Source organism: Emydura macquarii, unplaced genomic scaffold (assembly GCF_026122565.2).
Source record: "Emydura macquarii macquarii isolate MOO-44397 ecotype Brisbane River unplaced genomic scaffold, CSIRO-AGI_Emac_v2 contig_561, whole genome shotgun sequence".
In the NCBI taxonomy this organism is placed as follows: domain Eukaryota; kingdom Metazoa; phylum Chordata; order Testudines; family Chelidae; genus Emydura; species Emydura macquarii.
In genome coordinates, this window is record NW_027130698.1 from 2,523,884 (window position 1) to 2,546,678 (window position 22,795).

The 22,795-nt window shown below is 38.4% G+C and overlaps 1 protein-coding gene across 4 annotated transcripts in view; it reads right to left on the minus strand.

Annotated features, from left to right (window-relative positions):
- Nucleotides 1-3,447: 3,447 nt before the first annotated feature.
- Nucleotides 3,448-22,795, minus strand: part of ANKRD27 (ankyrin repeat domain 27) — a 64,412-nt gene continuing 45,064 nt past the window's right edge. For all 4 annotated transcript variants that reach the window (XM_067540017.1, XM_067540019.1, XM_067540018.1 and 1 more), the window contains exons 22-29: nucleotides 20,177-20,299; nucleotides 18,162-18,359; nucleotides 13,592-13,711; nucleotides 12,785-12,946; nucleotides 9,920-10,031; nucleotides 7,337-7,418; nucleotides 6,727-6,799; nucleotides 3,448-5,239 (exon numbers count right to left, since the gene is read on the minus strand). In XM_067540017.1, the coding sequence (XP_067396118.1) occupies nucleotides 4,961-5,239; nucleotides 6,727-6,799; nucleotides 7,337-7,418; nucleotides 9,920-10,031; nucleotides 12,785-12,946; nucleotides 13,592-13,711; nucleotides 18,162-18,359; nucleotides 20,177-20,299 (1,149 nt within the window). In that variant the 3' untranslated portion in view covers nucleotides 3,448-4,960. The remainder of the gene's footprint in view (nucleotides 5,240-6,726; nucleotides 6,800-7,336; nucleotides 7,419-9,919; nucleotides 10,032-12,784; nucleotides 12,947-13,591; nucleotides 13,712-18,161; nucleotides 18,360-20,176; nucleotides 20,300-22,795) is intronic.

Sequence of the window (22,795 nt, forward strand, 5' to 3'; positions counted from 1 at the left end):
CTTGCAGTCTAGATCTACCTCCTTCCTTATTTAAAATGGCACAGAATTGTAGGCTACAGTGCTTAGTTTCTACAAAGGTGATATCTCTGTGCAACTTACGTTAATAACAAAAGCAAACATTTAATTTTAAGTGCAGTGAGAAGTTGAGGCTTTTTTTTAAATCGACTCCGTTTATAGAGCAACCTGGCTTCTGTAGTAACAAAAGAGCATTTTAAACAGTTTACCAGTACAACCTCAATGGCAGAATAAAGCCCTGATATCACATGAGTCAGATTGTGCTGGGTTTTCATGTCTGACTTACTTACAATGAAAAAGTGGACTTTAAGTCTGCTCCCCATCTTTTTCAACATTAACCACCTCATTATTACTAAAGGAGGATCTTGCACTGGGTGGGTTTAAGAGTTTTCTTTATGATGCTATTGAATTTACTTAAATTTAGTTTAGGCTAATTCCTTGTATATCAGAAGAGTGAAACTGCTTAGCAATGGCTACTCTCCACAAACTTGCACCAAAGTGTGAATTTAAAAATGACTATTTCAGTGTTAGCCTGTGAATGGACACTTGCTTTGGAATAGGAGTCACTTTTATTCCAAAATAGTGTCCTCCCAAGCTTGCACCAAAATAGGTTTTTGGAAAACAGTTCAGCTAAATTGGTGCATGTGTGTAGAGACAAGCCCTCAGATAATTTCCTGCTTGGTAGAGATGTACATGTATTGGGGGATGCTTAAGTTATGTATTTTTTAAAAAATACATGTATTGCCCCTTTTTACTGGATTATATATCCAAATTGCCCATGGTCCATCTTTAACCTAGTCTGAGCTGTGGTTAAAACTGAAGTATAGCTTGGTCGTTGAAAAAAATGTCATGTTGGTTTATAGAGGCATCTGTACCAATAGTGTAACTTTTAGAATAGGAACTGTAGATTATTTCTGCTAAAAACAAACCAAAACGTATTTTACAACCATTATCACATAAATTGTACTGCTGTGATGTCTTTCTACAATGATCAGTTTTTCTAGCAGCAAAAATTTTATAAGACTAAGGTAAAGAGTGCAGGTTCCCTTAAAATAAGAAATTTTGATGGAAACAGGAGCTATCAAATACCTACACCGATCCCAAGATGCCAGTCTATATTATGTTGTTTCAACAGACAGATTTGTTTTAAAAAAACACCGTGTCTCATCCACATCAGGAAAGAGTGCATCCATTTGTAGAAACCAGGGCTCATTTAATGCTTACATTAGATCTTATGCATGTAAATAAATTTGTATTATGTGAGCTAGCTACTTCACACGCTTTTCTGACCAAACCAAATCCCTATACACCCACTTATTATGCTCTGTCATCTGAAGTTAAAACACAAGCAACATCTAGACTAACACCTTAAGTTATTTGGGATTGAAGCTGTCATATGATCTTGTACGGGGTTATAAATTAAAAGTAGGAGATATGTTTCACTAGATGTTTGACACTTATCAAAGAGGAGAGTTAGCATTATAGTGTAGAGCTGTTCATTTCATCTGAAAAAATAAGTGGGTTTTATTTTTAAAAAAATTGTTCTTAAAAGTTCCTTAAATGTCTTGGAACCTGCTTACCTGAAAGACCGCTCCCTCTCTGTGCCATGTATGAGCATAGTAACAGCACTGACACCTTCAAGATCAGGGAATTGCTAAGGGGGGGGGGGGGGGACTCCTCCCTGACATGGAGCAGTCTGTGACTTTAGAATTCACAGGGGCTGTTTCACAGCAAGAAGAATTTGATCACATGCAGGCAATGCTGCAAATCCATTGTTTTGAAGAGGCAGTTGGGGAAGGGTTGAGGTCGGGAGAGTCTTGCTGCATGCTATGCACTATAAATGGATGGATGACCTAGAATTTAGGATCAGTGTCTTTCTGGTTTTTATTTCAATCCAAACAAATCAGTGGTTTGGCAGTTCTAGTTAAACACAGAAAACTTTGTTAATTGTATCATGTTGTTTTAGTGTCTCATTGTTTTGATAACTGAAGCACTCCAGTAGTTTTGAACCAGCCATGTTACCCATGCTCAGGACAACTTATTAGTGAACATATGTGAGATATTTTCACTTCTGTAGGGGAGAGTTAAGATACTTGAAACTTTTGAGAATATGCAGGCAAAGTGTCCTCTAAATGAAAAGTTACACATTGGCAGGGAAATAGCTCAGACTCAGACCAAAAACCCTCTCTGCCATTCATATATAATTGAAACTAGCTTATTAATACCTATCAAGGCTGAAACTCGTTACACTATTACTGAAGCTGTTTCATCAGTTGCATAGAAATACATTTTAAGTGTGAAGTACTTTGCAGTAAAGATTATACCGTATTGAAATTGAAATTTCTTTGTTAGGAGTTACATCTAGCTTGTTACTAGTAGAATTAAAAAGCTTTAAATTAATTACAGATCCACTTACATTTATCTCTTGTTTTTCCCCAAGAGGAGTAAAAGAGCAGGATTAGAAGTGTATTTTCCAAAGGAGATGTTACTGAATAAACAGCATGACAAATCTTGTTGCCAAAGCTAGCCAACATAATAAGTTTATAATAATCATCTAATGAAATGCACTTGGACTGTTTGAATATGCTGCATTGAATTATCTTACTTCCATGTCTCTTCTTATACTTGATAGCAATATGCCATTGCAACTATTAAAAGTATCAAATTAATTGAGTCATTATCAGTCTTAATTTCTTACCGAAGCAGGCAGATAGCATTCACTTAAACAAAAGATTGCCTCTAATTAAAAACTGAAGTTAATCCCCATAAATCAATTGTAAAATGTGCTCAAGATTCTTCTTTACATAAGTTTCCCATTTTAATCTTAAATTTACAAATGATATCTTGCACTATCCATTTAAACATCTCCAAGCACTAAATAGAAAATAAATTTATCTATGAAACAACCCTGTGTTAAGTAGGTAATTAACTCAATTTTACACAGTGTAACAATAAGGGATTTCCCCTAGGTCCCATTCGAAAGTCTGTCAGGAGGACCAAAAGCAGAGTGTCCATGTATCCTGACTCCAACTCCTATAATTTAAGGACAAGATCATGCTTTTTCTCAAGCTGTTTATAACTAGACTGTATAGTATGGGGCAGAGAAGGAAGGATAGGCATAGAAATCATCTAGAAATAGGAAATAACCCATTCAAATCCAACTGCTTCTGTAACTTTTCCCTTTTATATGCAGGCCTTAAAATTAGGTTAAAGAATAAAGCTTAAGGGGAAAAAAGCATGTTCATTTGCTCAGTGGTAATATGAAGTGTTGGGGAAGGGGGGGAGTCACCCAAACAGTGTATATATTCCAAGAGATTAATTAAACCATCCTTAGGCTCAAAGTAAAATAATCAAACATTGTCACAAGAACAAAAGTGAGAAGAAAGTGCAAAAGAGAGTCAGTTTTTAAATAAGTAGTCAAATTTAGGAACATTTTCAAGAATAATTAATTTTACTATTTTTCTTTTCTCTCATTTGGCACAAATCCAAGGCACATTAGAAAATTAGATGAACGCAAATTATTTTGAAAAATATACATGCAATCCTTATCTGCGAGTTTTTTCAGTTATGTGCACAGGCTGTACATATTACTTCTCATTAAAAATCTATTTGAAAACAATCACATGGCAAGTTCTCCAACTTCAGTGTCCTAAGCACGTTATCAATACCACTATAAAAAAATCAGAATTGTCTATTTTATTATTTTATAAAAGAAAAACATGTTAATTGGATGTGACCAAATTTAACCACAACTAGCACATTAAGAATCTCATTTGTGCTATTCAAGTGTTTTTACGTTTTACCCCCCACTTTAAAAAAAAATTAACTGAAAACATGTTAAGAAACAAGTTCCAAATCTAAGCTTCCATCTAGTTATCTGTGAGCATCCTTTAAGGTGATCACCTTTAAAATGAAGATAACATGCATCCCTGTTCTGCAAACTCTTACTGGTGTGAATAGTACCTTCCTTGGTCAAATAACCCAATGGGACTATTCACCTCAGTTAAGGAATGTTCACACAACTTTTCCTGCCAGATCACTTAGCTGGTAGGTGTGTCGGTAGGCTTCTGCCCATGTGCAGAGGTGCGAACGTGTATGTGTGATTTGCTCAGGGGAAAAAGTCAGCTGTGTGTGTTAAGCATGCTTGTTTCTGCACAAAAATGAACATCTTAATTGGGATCTGAATATTCTTCAGTCCAAAGCTGTTCTTTTTGAGAACATCTTACATTATTCCAACCCCAGTAGTACGTGATCCTGCAGGCGAATGTCCCACTGAAATCAATGGGAGCTTTGCCTGCATAGGGACTGCAGGATACTGCCCTTCATGTTCATGTCATATAGAGGTCTTTACATCATGCTGTAGATTTTATGGACTATTTGCGTAGCTAGTTGCAACATACAGAAATTACAATAATTCCTAAGATGCTATTAAATTATCACTATAGTGGTTCATAGCATTATAATAAAAATAGAGACTTGAATTCCTTCTGGCAATAAATATATAATGTAACCAATTTAGTGACAAAAACCGAAAAGAAAAAAAAATGCAATACTTTTAAAAAACAGGAGTGGGTGGCTGGAAAGTATCAGATAGCCTTTTTCTCCTTTACTGTTATAACCAATTTCTTAATAAGTGCTTTGATAGTGGAATGGGAAAATGTCATTTCTTTCTGTCTAAATACTTTGACATCTCAGTATGTCTTAGTTTGCAGAAATCAGTCACAAATTGGCTGGGTAGTGGTCTCCAGGATAAACTGAGAGGATTCAGTCTTCAAAAGTGCAAGCCATATGGGAACATTCTGTCTCTGCTAAAGATTCATCTTTATGATCCATTTTTGAAAGCACAGCTTCTAGGCTTCATTTAATTCTTTAATGCCCAACAGGAGGATCATGAAACTGGCACCACCTGGTTTTTAGTTTTTGGCAGCAAATTCACACTTCCTTGTTAGTGTTTTGAAAGCAAGTCATCAGAGCAGTCTTTTGACAGTGAAATACTTGGATCTCTTGTGTTGGATAAATCGCTGTCGTCATTGACATTCTCTATTGAAAGTGCCACACTAACAGTATGTCTTCGATGCATTTGTTTACTTCTAAGAGGAGCGTTTATCACATCATCATGTTTCACAGGTTCACCTCTTTCTGCATCAATAATCTTAGCTTTGCTCTGGCCCAGCATCTGGACAATAGGTTTTAACTTGGTTTTATCAAAGCTCTTAATAGCTAACTGTGGGAAGGAAGAAATGGTACATGTTAAAGGCATTCAGTATTTCTCTGCCTATAAAAAGTGAAATGAATACATCTTAATATAAGCCTACAGATTCATTCCAAGGTCTACTTTTATTATACAGTATTATCAAAAAGTACTTAGAGCATATAGCCAAGGATTAAAAGTGCTTTACAAAGCAGTGTAATTCTTATCCCCATTTTAGACATGAAGAAACAGGTAGAGAGACATTAAGTAATTTGCCCAAGGCTATACAAATAGTCAGCAGAGCTGGGAATAAAACTCAAGCTGTCTTCATTTTCAGTGCTCTGTCCACTTGATCACAGTACCTCTCTAAATCTAGGACTCGGGTAGTTAAATAACCACCATTTCTACCCTCCAAGACAACAGATACCCAGACTGTCACCAATTTCAGTTGAGACTTCACGATGTAACTGGACTGGAGGCAGGGTCCTTGTCTGCCATAGTCTTTCTATAGTTGTCCTCTTCAACTATTTTAATTCCCCTTTTCAAACCTGCTCCTCCCTACCTGGATTATTTTTTGGTTGGCAAAGCGGGTGGTTCTCCTGGAACAGAGATACTTTACAGAAGTTAAGGTAACTAAAAATATAAAGCAAAGTCCAGGTATACTAATGATAGATGTTCTATAAATAAGAATAAATAAAAATAGTCCTTATTACCAAAAGATCTTCCAAAACTTTCAGAATGGGCATCTCCAAAATTCAAGCTACTATAGTAATTTAGAATGCAAAGGTCTAGTAAAATCATAGTGCTGAAACAATTACACATGGCAGAAAAGCTGTATATCGTTTTGCACATCAGCTTTTTGGAAACCACCATGTTGGTATAAGCTACTGCCTGATCAACATTCAAAAATCCCACTGTTAACTAAATTCTTGATGTATTATGGTTAGTATTGGTTAGAAGTAATAACATATTTAGCATCTTCATCTGATGATCTCAAAGTGCTTTACAGAGCCTCACAACAGCTTTGTGAAGTAGAAAAGTGTTCTTCCATTTCACAGATGGGGAAACAGAGACAGACTTATTAAGTGACTTGCCCAGATTAAGTGACTTGTGGCAGAGTGGGGAATGGAACTCAGGAGTTCCAACACCAGTTTACTGCCTTAATTACTTGCAAATAATCCTTCCCTAACAATGGGCACATTAGTGCTTATAAAGTAAGAGCTATCTTGAATCTTGACACCAAGGTCTCCACCTCAAAGGTCCCTTCTAGGCTTTTTCCTCAATCTACTTAAAAGACTAATAATGTCAGTTTAATCTCTGCTTGATTTCAGCTCTTTTCTCTCATGCTCTAAGGCTTGATATATCCCAGATTGTTCTGGGCAGGACACAGACAACACACAGATGGATCCTGCAGTGAGTGACTAAACAGTAGGAGATGTGAGAGCTGGCATGAGGCCTCCATAAGTGCAGAAGCAAATAAAATTGCTATACAAAGAAAGCAAGCAAACATTTCCTCCTACCTGATGCAATAATTCATCATCAAAATTAGGGACACTTTTATCTCTTGTTATTGTTCTCCGTAAATATTTTGATCTAAAAATATATTTGAAAAAGATTAGAACTAACTACGAAGCAACATACGTTTAGTTGCAGTCTCTCTGCAACATAGTCTTGTGGACTCATCAGCCACAAGATGGCAACATTTCAATAACATACAAAGATCTGGTACCTGAATCGTGTTCATATTAAAAACAACCCTTCCCCAAAAAAATATCTACTAATGTTTTCTGTGGATAAATAACTATTTAGCATAGAATATACTTTGGAGTTTAAATGTATAAGAGCCTAAATACAACTATCCGAAGTTATCAAAAGTATCATCGTCATCATCATCATCAGTTTTCAAAATGTCTCAATGAAACACTTTTTGGAGATTTCCAAAGCAGTATAGATTAAAATTAATGAGAAATGTGTAGCAAAATGCCTCAGACTGCTTTGAAAAAGCCAGCCTATCTGGTTTTATCTGGTGTGTGATATATGCTTCACCCATTTTCTTCTTAATTTAAAAAGCTATGTTTCTTACTTGTTGGGAAATGACGTCAGTGATATCAAAGAGGTTTCTTTGCTTACTTGTTAAATCTGTTGATTGATTGGACCAGTTGAAGTCGTCTGCTGATGGGATCATCTGCTGTCTCAGGTATCTTAACATTCACTACATGTTAAAAAAAACAGGGTGGGGTGGAGGTGAGGGGTGGGAAATTAAATTTCAATCCTATTTTAGAATCAAGTTGGAACAGTTTTGAATAAAAAAGTGGTATCTGCTTAACTTAATTTTAAAAATCATTTTAAAAGCTGTAATGGAAGTCATCTGAACCAGTCACATTTTCTTGTAGGATGTTTTAAGCCATTTTAAGTTGCAAAAAGAAAGAAACATAGCCCTGGTCAGATTAGCATGACTGTCCCAGTTTCACAAGGGCATTTTGTTAAACTATGTTAAAATAGTTCTCGAGTTCAGGGACTTCACTTCAAATGTTTCCAAGCCATAATCAGTTGATGAACAACGACCACATAACCCTGGTGCTTTTCTGATTTATGATGTCATGTTTCTTATTGTTCTCTGAAACTGCCACCATCATTCCTGAAAGTAGCATTTCTGCCTCTCACATTAGGATATTTCTATAACTCTCATGTTAACTACAAAATATTTATCATCTTTCTTAAGAAAAATTATTTTAAAAAATGGCCATAATCATTTGTAAAAGCTCACCTAAATTCATGGGTTGGCCAAAGTTTTTAAAGCAGTGACTCAACTTCATTAAATTATTGGCATCATCACAATACTACCCTTGTGTCAAACACTTGGAAAACTGATCACATGTTAAGGGCCAAGGGGTTGCTCTTTCTAACTTCAAAAACCTGCTCTGGAGCTTGTGACCAGTGTCATAGCAACAAACTTCCCCATTACGTAAGCATGGGTTCTAATTAGGTCCAAGTATTATTTTAAACGATTACTAAAACTCTGATTTTTTTTTTAAATTTATTTCTCATGAAAAGATGCAATTGCTCCTGTAACAGGAGTAACATAATTTTGAGAATAGCAGGAAACTGAAAACCAAACTGCATTCATGCATTTGGACAACATTATAAATCAATTATTTTAAGAGATACACATTATATTTCGATTCAACTCTATCAGTGCCTGTCCAAAAATGTTTGATGTCATAATTAATGGCAACAAAGTTAAATACATTTGTAGAAATACTGAAAAGTCACTTCTCAAAAATCAATACCAAAGTTCTATTAAATAAGTTAACTAATTTTGGTAGAAATAAGACTTTTTTCCCTACTGAACATTATTAAGATGGATGAACTTGTATTTGAAGTATAGGCAAGTAGGGCAAAATATCCATCTGATACAATCTAATTAGAAACAATGCTGGGCTTCGTCCATCATTGTTCGTTAGAGCAAAACGAACAAAAGGATGTGTCTGACTCCACACATCTGGGTGCTACTAAAAAAGTAAAAACAAAGCTCCATTAATCCTGTAGGATGTTATAACATCACATTAAAAAAATTAATGTGTAAAAATAAATGAAGTTACAGGCAAAAATCATGGTTCCCTGCAGAAGGCAGAAAGGCATTTAACTTCTATAGGACTACAATGCAATTAAACACCACCAGGCTAATCCTGAGTTCAAACCCAAGGAACAGGTATTTCAGCACAGGTACAGAATGCTATACTAACGTGATCAACTAGGATGTAACAAGTTGATCAATTGGCTGCATGTACACAAACAAAGGCAGAGACTCCAGTCTTCCTTACACCATACACTTCCCTTTTCTGATGCTAAGCACTAATGCAAAATGCCATTTATCTTTCCTGTTGCATTGCTCCCCCTCATATCTGCTAATCTGAGAAACTGAAGAGTTGCAGGTGGATTCTAAGGCAGGATTGGCACTATGCCATAGCTTAGTGCAACGTTAGTAACACTGATCAGATTTGTTATCACACCTAAGCAACTAGGTAGCACAACTAATGAGAGTACTTCCTTCCTTCAGTTTCCAAGGCAGCATTTCAGTGTAAGTCACTTTAAACTCAGAGTCTGCCCATTTACTTGACTATTCGTGTATTTTTTCAGATGAAATAGGTCTTCGGTGGAGTCACATAGATCCTAACTCTCTCCTTTTCCCACATATCTCTCTTAAGGGGAAAAAAAGACCACAAAGCAAACACACAGGAATACTGAATGAATAAATTCTCTTGTCCCTCTGAATAAACACAAATGGACCTCTGTACAGTACAGATTCCATACTGTTTAAAAGGAACAGCCAACCCGAAATCTAGTCACAATTTAAAAAAATAAACTAAAAGCCATATCAGGCGCTACCCTCTCCTGAATTCCCTAGCAGCTGTGGTGGTTTTACAGCCCCATTCTCCTCACCATTAAATGTCTCTCCTCTGTTGGTGCATCTGAGAGACTCTTACAAACAAAAAGAGAAAACTGATTACCCAGAAGAGACTATGAAAGTTACGCAAAGTAACATCAAATGCACAAGGTAAACTTAATGGCCAAATTACTTTCCCTCCTCCAATCTTTTTCAGTTACACTAAATTTAGATGTTACTTGTAATAAACAGTATGTAACACAGCTGTTCCTTTAAAGCTATATTATAATTAAAATAAATACTACAGAATATCTGATCTAGCATACCTTTTTTCCTGATCTTGACAGTAACATGTTGCTCATAGTCTGTTTCTCCTCCCTCAGATGACGTTGGTGCATCACTTGGTGCTGTTTGTAGCAACTTCATGATATTTGAATTCTTAATAATAAGAGTTTCAGTTTTCACCATTATTAAAACAAAGAAAACATCAGTACACATTAGGGCTCAGTAATCAATGCAGAATGTGCTGCTTAATCATTTTCAGCCAAAATGACTGCAACAAACAGCATAATATACCTTGATAAACAGAAACCTACAATTATAGGAGTACTTTAATTTCAAGTTTAAATGGAAGCAGAAATTTGTCTAGTATTCCACAAGCTCCGCTATTCCAAACTGGTGAGCTAAAGATTGTGTCCTCCACAGATGTTCTACCATTAAAATACTCCAGATTTGGAAAAGATGAAAGTTATCAATGCTACAAATTGCTGTTTTAAACCGGGTAATGTACGGGTTGATCAAATTTATGAATAAATAACAGAAGTAATAAGATCCAGGCAGCAGTGCACTTCAGAGCTGTTATCACAGGCCTCAGGGCTTGTTATAGAGCCCCAAGCTGAAAGCAGAGTGACTGTAATCACCCAAACGGTGCAATAATCCCTTCTAATGTAATATTATGGAGCATTTATTGCTATTACTGAATGGGGAAGTTAGATCTGTGCATTTAACTAAGCATTATTTAAGTGGGATTCCCATCACTCACAGCCAATTAGAACATCCGAATTTTGTCTAGATTTCTAAGGCATTACTTAAGCAATAATTGGGGGAGCAGCCATAGTAGATTCCTAGGGTGCTCTGGTTCATTGGGAGAGACAGTGCCCTCAATATCTTCTTCCCCTTTCCCACAGAGCATGGCTATACCCAATGTAACGTAATTCAGAAAGGAGGCTGTTGCTGTTTTATATTTTAAAACATAATCTCCCTCCCATTTTCTTCTCCTTTTTTAAAAAAAAGGATAGTCACTTTGAATTTCCCTGACTCACTGAATACTTGTACACAGTGTGTTATAAGAGGTAGGCACTCCCCAAAGGGCAAACAGACAATAATTCAGGGAAGGGAGAGTATGAGGAGGTTACTAGTGGAGATGAGACTAGTGTAGGGTGTGTTCTTGGAAGAGAGGGCACCAGGCAGGCAAGGAGTAGCAGACTGTTCCAAGCATAAGGTAGCAGCCTGAAAAAAGACAATAAAGAGGGTGGTAAAGAGGCTGGATTAGGAAGAGAGTAGAGAGTAAGAAAAGGCAATAGACTGAAGTTATAAGACTTAGAGGCAAGATCATGCGTGATCTTTGAAGAGGAGACTGAGAAGGGTTTGAGTTTGACAGGGTAAGAAACAGCAAAAGGGACTGAAGGGAAAATGTGGAGATAGCCAGAGTGAGAAATACAACTAGTAGTAGGGCTGACAGCAAATTGGAGGAGGGGAAAGAAAAGAAAACAGAAGACTAGAAAAGAAGGTTTCTGTAAACAAGGTAAGAAATAAATCAGGGAATGAACAAGATATGCATCAGAAGAGATGGACATATGGATGTGGAGAACGAGGAAGAATTTTGCATGAATGTTATATGTACCTCAGTTTATTTGCTTGATATTAATTCTGTCTAACTAGACAGAGTTAAATCAAAGGGGGGCTGTTAAGAAAAAAACAAGCAGGAAATGAAATAAGAGATAGAAATCTCTACAGAGAATAGTAGGAGTCCTTGAAAGAAAAGTGAGAAGATGAGGGTGCAACACACTATTAAATCAGGAAATCCCCACCTACCTGGTTCCAGAAAGGTTAATAGATTTATTCCCCCATGGCCTGAATCTAGAATCAAAGGGACACTAAACCATTAAAACCCTCACCTAGAGAAGAAGTCAGGGCTGGGCAGCAGCTGCTGGGGGATGTGAGGAGGGTGGGGGGGAAGGAGAGAGAAGCTTCAGCAGAGCTGTGTTGCTCCCAGAACAGAAATGGATATAATTGAGCTAAGTGGAGCTTACCAAAACTTATAAGGAACAGATAAAGCTTAGGTGAGACCAGATGCTGATAGACTTTTGGTGTTTTAACCCTTTTCTCCTTGCTTGCTATGTTATGCACCTTCGGGTGAATAAACAATAGATTTGTTTTGAAGAAGTTGTTTTGGGGATCACTATAATTAGCCACTGGTCAGAGGCTCCCAGAGGAAAGCTTCTTGCAGATGTTGGGCCTGGTGTATTTACATGGTTGGGAAACAGAGGGCACTGTAACCCACCAATCCAAGTGGTTGGACCACAGTGAAGAGAAGATAGCCAACCCAGGCACCTGCAGGATGCACTCAAGAGGGACTGCAAACGGGTCTAAAACACAGCTTTCCCTGATAATGGATTTTGGAAATATATGTTGGGAGAAAAACAATCTGAAGAGCCCTTATTCTTTTGAACAATCTACCTCACTATCATCTGTGGCAGAAAGCATTCAATGTACATCAATGGACTTCTTTCCTTCCCTTCTCGTGACATTCTCAGCATGAATTTTAACTTAATGTTCACACATTTGTACATCTGTCTGTGTTTATGCTGCTTCCAGACTAATTTTTCTTCTGCAAAGCATATGTTTAATTTCAGAAATAAAACACGCAAGGATTCTGCTAAAGGGAGGCAAAAGAATTCTAGTACTCAACAATAAGGTCCTTCAGACTGTTCTGACCCACTTAATCAGGGAACACATCCAGTGATAATTTAAGTCAGAAAATTTCTTGATCTGCATATATACATAAAGCTTCCATCCTCTTTTACTGAAGCATGTTTTGTCTTCTCTCTTCCTGATGTCATATTTTGCTCTATGTGGATTTCAAGCTAAAATGGGACACCTAATACTAGAAGCAGATTTTTTGCACCTACCAGCTCAGCACAGTCAAGAGGTGTACACTGCCTTTTGTTCCTAATGTGATTCAAAGCACCATTCTGAAGTAGCAATTCTACCAAGACTTCATGTTTTCCTATCACAGCCTCATGCAGTGCTGTATTTCCCTTGTTATTAGAAAGGTTAACAGAGGCCCCATGCTGGAAAGAAACATAAAAAAATTAAATTAAATGGTATAAGGAAAAAATAGCATCAACTGGAGGCAGCACACTTCCATTCTCTGTCTCTTTTTAAAAAGTACATAGAGTACCATACCGAAACAATTAGAAACCTTTCAGCTATATACAGAAAGTATGGATTTACACAATGACTTCAACAACAAGTCCTCCAACAATGATAATTCCCCTTTAATTTAATGAAACAATTCATTTCATTTTGCATATATCTGCTACATATCCCATCTTGTTGGTGAGGCTTGTGAGAGATTTTTAAGAAAAAAATGCTTTTGATATATTATCAGACTTTGTTACCAGTTATTTGATAATTTTGATGATATACACCATGATCAGAAAAGCTAGATACCATGCACGAAGGTGTTAAATAATATGTGTTACCTGCAATAACGGAAGTATTTATCCAAACAAAACACCCTAGGGAATGGAGTTAATGGGGGAGGAATGAAGAACTGCTCTCAATTTTCCTTTCAGCAGTTTTAAAGGATAAATGTATTATTTGTATTAATACTAATGTTTTGTATTCAGTAAATGTAATATTAACAGTTCCATCTTAAATATCACAAGAGAAAGGATATTTTGAACATAATATTTTCTTTGAAGAAGTCTTACCTCTAACAAGAAGGCTGCAATCTCATGTTGGCCATTCAAGCAAGCATAAATTAAGGGAGTATTTCCATGTATATCTCTTTTATTTTGTTTAGCATTGCAAGCCACTAGACACTTTACTACCTATTGGAAGAGAGATTAAAGTTCCAGTTTAAAATACTTTAATTTACCAGAACTATAGGATTAAAATACCATTGTAGTTACTGCTTCACCACTAATGACTTTTATAATGGAATACATTTTCTGATACTATAATTCAAGACTGAAGTGTTTCTGATACTCAGAACCAGTGGTTTAGCTTAAGAGTCCCACTGATGCAGAGAACACTGATTCAAACGAGGAGCAGTTCAGAATCTGGGTTCTTGAATCTTGTGTACCCCTTGCTCTGTGTTCTTATATTGTGCTCACTTGGTTTAATGCCAGTAAGGAGCATCTTATGTAGACAATCTAAAGGCTGATTTGTTATCTGTGCCCATCAGACTAATATGGGCCTACATTTTCAAATGTGAGTAGTGATTTTGAGTGCTCAGCACTTTTTGAAAAGCAGACTTGTTCACAATAAGGCTGCCAAAAATAGAGGCACCCAAATTCACCAGTTAACTTTTGGAAATTAAGTTCATGGAGAATGAACACATATAGAGGGAAAAAGCAGTATTTTCAGTGTAAATTTCCACTGGTCACAAGACAATTTAGTTATTTTAAGCACCTAATCTAGAAATGCTACATGCAATTTACCTTCCTTTAAAATAAACTGGCTGGAGAAGATCCTTAAAGAATCCAATATAAATTTAACATTGAAAGAGAAACACAAACAATGAAAAGATTCTTCTCTCTGAAGTCTTTGCTTCATAACTGTCCGGATGACACAGTGGTCATCATGGTGGACAAGCAGCAGAAGGCTGCTTCTCTCCAGGTCTACTGCTGGCTATCTGGCACAGATTTTTGCCTACAGTACTTTGTTTTCCTTTTTTGCATCTTAAAGGTTAAAAAAGTTAATTTGAAACTTTTCCCCGCCAGTCCCCAATAGTCAGTAAAATAAATAACCTGGTTCTGGGACTTGTGTGTGTACATACGTACGCACGCATGCATGCGCCAATGATCTTACAAAGGATGAATGCTCCACAGCAATTCCATCCTGGTATCCCTCAGCCTAGTAGATTAAGGAGTTGTAGGATAATTGGCTGGGAAGTACAATATAGTCTAACATCAGAGAACTAACATTCATTAACCTGGGAGTTGTGGACATCTTTTCCTCCTTGTTTACATTTTCTTTAGTATTTTATCTCTTTCTTTAAAGTTCTCTTCATTTCAATTCCATTGTACTGCCTTTTCCTCTCTCCTTTACACAGTCCAGATTTTCCTTTTTTCTTCTATTTCTCACACCCTTCTCCATTTTTGTCCTTTCCACCTTCTTTCTCACATCCAATATTTTCCCCTTCCATTTAGTGTCTCCCATACATCAGTCTTGTCACCCTCTCCCCCCAGCTAGCTTACTCTTCTCCTTCAGTACTTCCCATGTTTTCAGCTCAACCTGGAGCCAAAGAGAGAACTGAATACCATTCACAGAGCTTCCAGTGGCCCATGTCTCACTGCTCTGGATGTATGTTTAGAGAGCAGAAGCATGTAGCACTCCCACCCAACAGTAAGGACACAGATGTGAGCTTGCACACACACGCGTACCCTTGAACTCTGAAGTGAGAGACTATTTTTTTCTCTGTGAGGTTCTCAAAAGAAAATGAATAAACCCATTAAAAAGCCCAGGAGATGGACATGCCACTGGATAAGATGCATCCACCTGATTACAATTTCCTGAAGTACAGAAGGAAGTTTCAATCCATGAATCAGCATTATGCTAAAACTAAACTCGGGTGTGTCCAGTGCTGATCACATTCCATCTAAAAATGCAGCAGCAAGTACACGTGAAAGGAACTCAATGACTTCATGACCTCAGAGAAGAACATGGCACAGCACAAAGAAAAGAATGACACAAAGTACGTGAATACATAGCCATAAGGGACCCTAAGCTGGGCTATGAAATGGAGAGGGAATGAATTCCTGGGGAAATTTACTTAAAGCAGCGTCACTTCCACTCTCAGGAGGACTAATTTCATGAGGTCTGTTAGCAGAAATTCTGCTGCCAGCAAACAGCTATTAAATTAGTTTCTTTTTAAATCTTTAAACATGAGGCAGAAGCTTTTAAACATGGGTTGAAATATGTCTAAAAAGGAATGCAAATATGCATGAAAAGCCAGTTGCACAAGACATTTATTATAACATGTTTGATGTGAAATGGTTTCATTTGAGCCAGCCTTACATTATACAATAATTTCAGGCCATTAGGAAGGAGAAAGCCCATACATAAACAATTTCAGTACTGAGGAAATGATTACTGAAGCACAGGAGGGATCTTTTCTCTCTTTCTCCGGGGAGTTTTCTGGACTTAAGAGGTTTTTTTAAAGACATAAAAACCTTTAACTTCCTTTCTGCAGTGTGGCAGGCTTAGCTCCACGCATCTACTTTTCAAAACCACTTAGTTATTTTGGAATGTGAAATATTAGCAGACAGCACTGCCTAATGCAGTTAAACTGTTTTGCTTGTTTGACAACAAAATTCAGACCACTAACAAGGAAGTTGTTTTTTGTTTAGAAGTGAAAATAACTCTTTAATATAAAAAATATTTGACTCACCCATAGTTCATAGTGTATGTTTGTGGGTGTATACTTTTTTCTAAGCACATGGATGACTGTTAGAGGTGATATACTGTAGGAAATATTACTTTTGTGGATACTAGAACTATTACTCTGAAAGCTCAGTTTGTCATTCTTGACACATCCATGCCCAATATAATACATTGTTTCCCCTGTGCTTTTTGTAAACAGTGACAATTCTTAGGGATACAGACCAGGGTCAAGGCCTTCGATTCTAGAACAAAACAAATCTATTCTAGTAAGTGATGTTACAAATATACACTCTGGGTTGAGAATGTCAATAGTAATACTGTTGTAGGGCCAAGCTTCTCCCACTTACTCCCCAGCCCCATCAGGGCTGGATCCCTACTGTGCTAGGTGCTATATTAACATATACAAAGACACAGTGCCTGCCCCAAGGAGTTAATAATCTGATTAAATCAATTTAAATGTGATACATGAAAACCACATTAAAGCTCTATTCCACAGCATAGGTAACAGAAAGGTGTCTAAGCTTGGGAGGCTAAAGTAATCACAAAACTAAAATCTTAAATCTAGAAGCCCTCTTAAAATGGTTAATTTGGGGGGAAAACCATTCTACCTTGGAAAGAGAAGTGTCCAGCTGCCTGTATATGGAAGCTTTAAACTGCTGAAGCTCAAACCATATTTAATAAACCCAGATGTGCCTCACTTAAATATACATACATTTCTCACTGTTACTACCCTACACAAGCTGAGTTGTAAGGATTCAGTGTCAGAGTAGTTTGCGGATTGAAGAAATGTATATGGCAGATTAGTGTAACAGGTGAATGGGTGAGTTCTTTCACCCCAGGAGGCCTAATTTTCACTGCATGATGTTGATTGCTGCCGAGTGACAAGTCAAGACAGTTTCTTGCACCTGATTATGCTCCTAAATTGAGTCAATGGCAAAACTTGCACTCTCTCCAATGGAAGTAGGATTGGGGTCCCAGGGAATTAATTAGAACCATTAAGGCCTCTCCTATTCAGATCACAAAGTTTCTTGAAATGGGTTTCTATGTTTGTACCATACATAGAAGCTCACTAAGAGAATACAGTGGATGCAGAGGATACGAACACGCCCATATAACAGACTGCATATAACCAAGTGTTCTGAAATTATATACATAAACTGATATCTGTTTGTGTGTGTGTTCTCAATAATGTAAAGAAGATGCACACAACCTGGGAAATACTACTGATTTGCTTGAGCGTGGGGTGACCCCAGGTCTCACAAGTTGTGCGGTAAAGCAGAGCTATAACTCATTTGCATTTGACTGTTGCAAAGTGATAATAGCTTGCCTTCCTAGCCTGGTACCTGAAAAGCATGACAGGCTTGTTGGAAGAACTGCTGGATGCAGCAGTGTCCTACAAGTCCCACAACCATTTTGGATTTAGGAGGGAGTCCCTGAAGCTGCATATCAAGTTTAACATTTAGGAGGAATACATTCATCCTCAGTAGAACTACACCATCCTGTGTCTGAGGCCAGATCCCTCTGGTCTATTTCACTCACCCCTCCTTCAAAACAAAATCCTCAGGCTAGCTCTGCACAGTCCATGCTGAGGCTACTGAAAGAGGCTTTCTCCCTTACCAAGCAGACAGGCAGCCTCAGTGTGCGCAGTCTGCTTCTTCAGTAGAAAGCAGCATTAGACCACCACCAAGAAATCTCCTTTATACTCTGGTTTCTGCTACCCTCAACTGTCCCTCCCATTTCCTGGAATGAAGGGAAGGGATAGGAAATTTACCTATTTGTTCCCTTCCCCCCCTTTCTATTTTCCTCCATCCAAGAACACACACTTATTCAGCTACCATCCACACCCCAATCAATCTAGCCGCTGTGCTTATAACTATGAAGAGAACCAGTTACCTGAAAGTGACTTTTCTGACAAGCCAGGTGAAGTGGTACTGCACGGTTAGCATTCTTTGCACTGATATTCGCACCGTGTTTCAACAAAAGGTAGACTAACTCAGCATGCCCATGCAGTGCAGCCATATGTAGTGGTGTAAAGCCATCGTGGTTTGTAACATTTACTCCAAGTCCATTAGCAGGGATTCTTGTGAGCTTCTGTTGGGGGAAAGAAGAATAAAACCTGCAGAAAACTGATGACCCTGCTCCCCTACCCCTAGAACTGGCCCTGTGCACTGGTGATGGATAATTGTCTTATTTTTCCATTCCTCAAACAAGATAGGTTACTATAGAGAAATTTCACAAAAATATTTTTATTATTACCAGGGAATGAAAACTGCTCAGTTTAACATGTGATTTAAGAGATCCAGACTTGCATTAGTTGTTAGCTCTAGTGGGATAAAGTAAGGTGTAACTGGTAGGAGTTAATGTTACACATCACATTTGTTTTATACACTGATTATAGAACTGAACACAGTCTGCCATTCTTGGAGACACATATTACTTAACCCTACTTCCCTGCTATGAGAAGATCAAGTTGTTAAAGGCTCCGGCTACAGCTAAAATTCATTCCAGTCCTGTGGAAATAACCCATGGCACCAATACAGTGTATACTAACAATTGCTATAGTCTTTTGGAAATCACAAACTTTGAGGAAATAGAATCCTGCAGACCTGCTAAACCTTATTGATCTGCATTCATATAACAGCCCTTCAGGAAACAGTACCCTGACTGACATAGTACAGTAAGAGGGACTATGTAGCATGAATTCCTTGGAGGCCATCTATGGAAAAAGTCACTTAAGATACAACTGAAATGTGGGCTACACAATACTTACAGAAAGTTCTGTTCTACTGCTTTCTCAGAGAGCACAGAAGCCAGTTTCACAATGGTAGCAAACCTTTCCATTCTTCCTTCTTACCAACTGCAGTGTGCATTTGTGTGCGTGCCCGTGTGAGAGGTGTAGTTGCAAGATTAGATAAATGCCTTCTTATTTTTATTCAAGGGGCAGGTGGTCATTTCTCTGCTGTTCCCAGCTAGCTAAACCAGATTGTCTTGAAGATCTTGTTTTGTTAAGAAAGAGACTCCAATATTCAATCACAATAATCCTTTTTCCTTCTGCGCTGCAGGTAATCAGCTTTATATTTTCTTTATATTATGAACATTCCTTATTTCCACAAATGAGACCCAAAACATGTTTTCTAAGGAAACAGTTATCAGTATGTATGTATTCAATACAGCTACTCATTAGAAGGCATGACAGTGGCTGCCAACGAGAAACATGACTGATCCCATATCACAGCCCATTTCCCTCTCCACTGTGTGATAAATAATGGGAAAGGGAGATGACAATTCTCCATAATTATATTTAACTCTGAAGTTTTTTTAGATACAGTTTGTGATACAAAATAAGTATTGTGTTGATATTTATGAGGAGTACTGGAAATTTCTTGCTAAGATGATTCTTGCGAAGAATAAAAGATGTTCTACAGGCTGAGAGGGCAAGCTTTCAAGGGCCCAGATCAGCAGAAAAGTTGGAGAGGTCTAGAGCAAGGAAGGGGTAAAAGAAACAATTGAGAGGCCTAGTGCAGAGCTGCTCTTTACCCTCGTGTATACAAAGTTACTCAGACCATACTGAAAGTATGGACTATAAATCCTGGACCGCAACAATGTAAAAAGGGGGTGAAGGAGAAAATCCAAACACACAGGTTTTCAACTCCTCCATCAGAAAGCAAAATGAGCTTTTGTACACTGCTCCTCTATCCCAATCCTTTCCATAGCCTGATTATCAAGTACAGCAACTTCATCTCATAAGGTGATGAACTCTGTTACGGTCTGTGCACATTTAATCACAGGCTTCTTGTGAGCAGACATGCAGGTGTGCGGAAGAATAGGAATATTATTTCCGTGGTCTAAAAAAACTAACTGCAGGAATGCAAAAGTTCTTCCATCTACAGAACAGAAAACATTCCAACCTTTTGTGCTGGCTCACATTTTGAGCACTGGCATAATGGGTGGCAGAACTCTGGCTTCACTGTATTGGCACCTTCCTCTGCTTCTTCTAAGTCTTCCTCCATCCATTCCAAAAGATAGCGAACCTGGCATAAAAAGAAAGTCTCACTTTATATTGCCCAAAGTTTCAATCTCCTGATAATTACACACATGTACATGTTAGATTTCACACACACACATACACAAAGGCAGAATAAATTGGAGAGCCTGAACGGGCCTGGCCACCTTTCAACTTTGGCTCCCCTGCAGGCCAAATTAAAAAAATTAATGTTACATTTGACAAGGCAGCCAGCAGCAGTTCACCAAGTACCAATGAAGTAAATTATAAATGACTTCCCACTGCCTAATCAAGACTTCAGTGTTCACCTCTGCTTAAACCCTTTCAAATCCTTTTAGCTCGGATTGCTGAAGATTAGGCCAAGGTTTGTGCCAGTTCATGTCAACGTGATTCTTTGTTCATCATCGGCTTTTAAAAGTATAAAAGTGACAAGGATAACATTTATCCAGCATACGAACTGTGGAGGTGCAGTAAATTTTCTCCTCAAAGCTGTAACTTCTCATGAGCTGGATGCATTTCCTAGGCCTGTAAAGGCAGCCTACATTTGTGTCTAAATAACATGATTTCTTCATTTTTAAGAGAACCATTTCCACTGAAGACAAGCTACACAGTAATGCTGCACATAGTGAATCTTCTTTGAACGTTAATGTCACATGTGGTTGTAAAAAACAAAAATATTACTATGTAGTTCTTTTTGTTCTGTTTGTTTGTGGATCAATGAGATTTGGGGAGTACTAAGTGTCTTTGACATCTGTCTTAGGTACTTATATGGCTCCCACTACTGTACCATCTGAGTTCCCCACAATCTTTTAATGCATTTAACCTCACAACACCTGGGAGGTAGGGCAATGCTTTTATCCCCATTTTACAGATGGGGAATTGCAACACAGAGAGATTAAGTCACTTGCCCAACGTCACACAGCTAGTGCATGGCCAAGGAGGGAATTCAATCCATGTTCCCAAGTCCCAGGGTAATGCCCCAAACAAGTGGACCGTTGTTCCTCTCCGTTGTTCAGGGCAGGGTCAACGTGGGCAGAACATCACGTTATCCTTGGCCTCACCCCAGCACTCAAGAACAGCCTGAAACAGAGGTTAGGGCACTTATTTGGTGCTGGTGCTCTTCCTCCTCCAGCTGACGTGTGGTGTTAGGGCTTCCAATACTCGCATAACTCTGCTGGGGCTGCCACAGGAATGGAGAGGAACCCATCTAGTAGCTGCAGGATTACAGTAGCACGAGTGTGAAGCTTTAATACATGCCACCTTGTTCCTCTCCTCCTAGGCAGCAGCTTTTACAACAGAACAAATGCCTGTGTGCTGCCGCAGCACTGAAAGCCCCTGCAGGAGCATGTGAAAATGGAGGTTACCACCTTATTGCTGACCGGGGAGGGTCTCTCCCAGATCTGCCCTGTGCCTTCCAACAAGCAGTAGCATGGGGCAAAGATGAGGGGCACTGCCTCCCACCCACTGAAGAAAGAAACAAGAGCATCTTTACTGCATTCCATGGCTGGGCTTGATGCTGCAGGAGTGCACAGGCAGTAGATCTCCAAGCTGCTGCTGAAAAGGAAGGGAAAGGGGCAGCTTCTCTACAAGCTTCTCCCCATTCACCCCCTCAATTCAATCCTGCAGGTACCAGCAAGGTCTCCTCTTTACCCCCATGATGGTTCAGCCAGCCACAAGAGTGTAAATAGCCCGTCCCTGTCCCCGGGCAGAAACATCTGGAAGGAGCACCCGGAGAAACAGTGAGGGCATTAAGCCTGTTTCAGGGTAATAAGTGCTGGGGACAGAGCTAAAATAGGGATATGTTGTCCTCCCTACCTTCTCATGGAGAGCATGACTGCACCTGTGCTCTCCTCCCTCTTCACAAGTAAGGCCTCACGGTACCTCTCTGAAGTGCAGTAAACTGCAAAGCTGAGAACTTCTCTTGGGTAAGTATGTGGTTGGAGAAGAGCAGATTAGCGAGGTTTTACTATCCAGTGTAGCTGTGCATGTCCAGAAACAGCTAATAAGGGCAGTGTTTTGTCACCTGCAGCTCCCTGACCACAGGAAAACAATTCTCAGTTCCCTAGTTTCAGAATCCTCACACTGCAGGCCCTAATCTCCAACTCTGTATTGTCATAGTTTAACGTAATTGCCCCATCAGCAAACACAAGTCCCACATTACAGCTTTCAAATGCTAATGCTGATATTTGAATTTATGCCTCACCAAAACTTTAAACATGTTATCCAAGCATATCTGTTTCCAATTACAATGGATTAACAAAGGATTTTGGTCAAAAGGTTAAATGCACTTTTAAATAGACACACACATTAAGTATCTCATGAAGCTGTTATAATCTAATCTTGCTAATTAATGTATGTCACTTCACAGCTTCTTTACATTTCTGAGTGAGATGCAATCCAGAACAGCAATCAGTACATCACTCCTGGACTAAAGAGCTCTGTTTTGAACGACTGTTAGCTCCCTGAAGAGTCATAATATTTCTTTATTCTGTAGCAGAGATTCTCTTTTTGAAGTGTACTATAA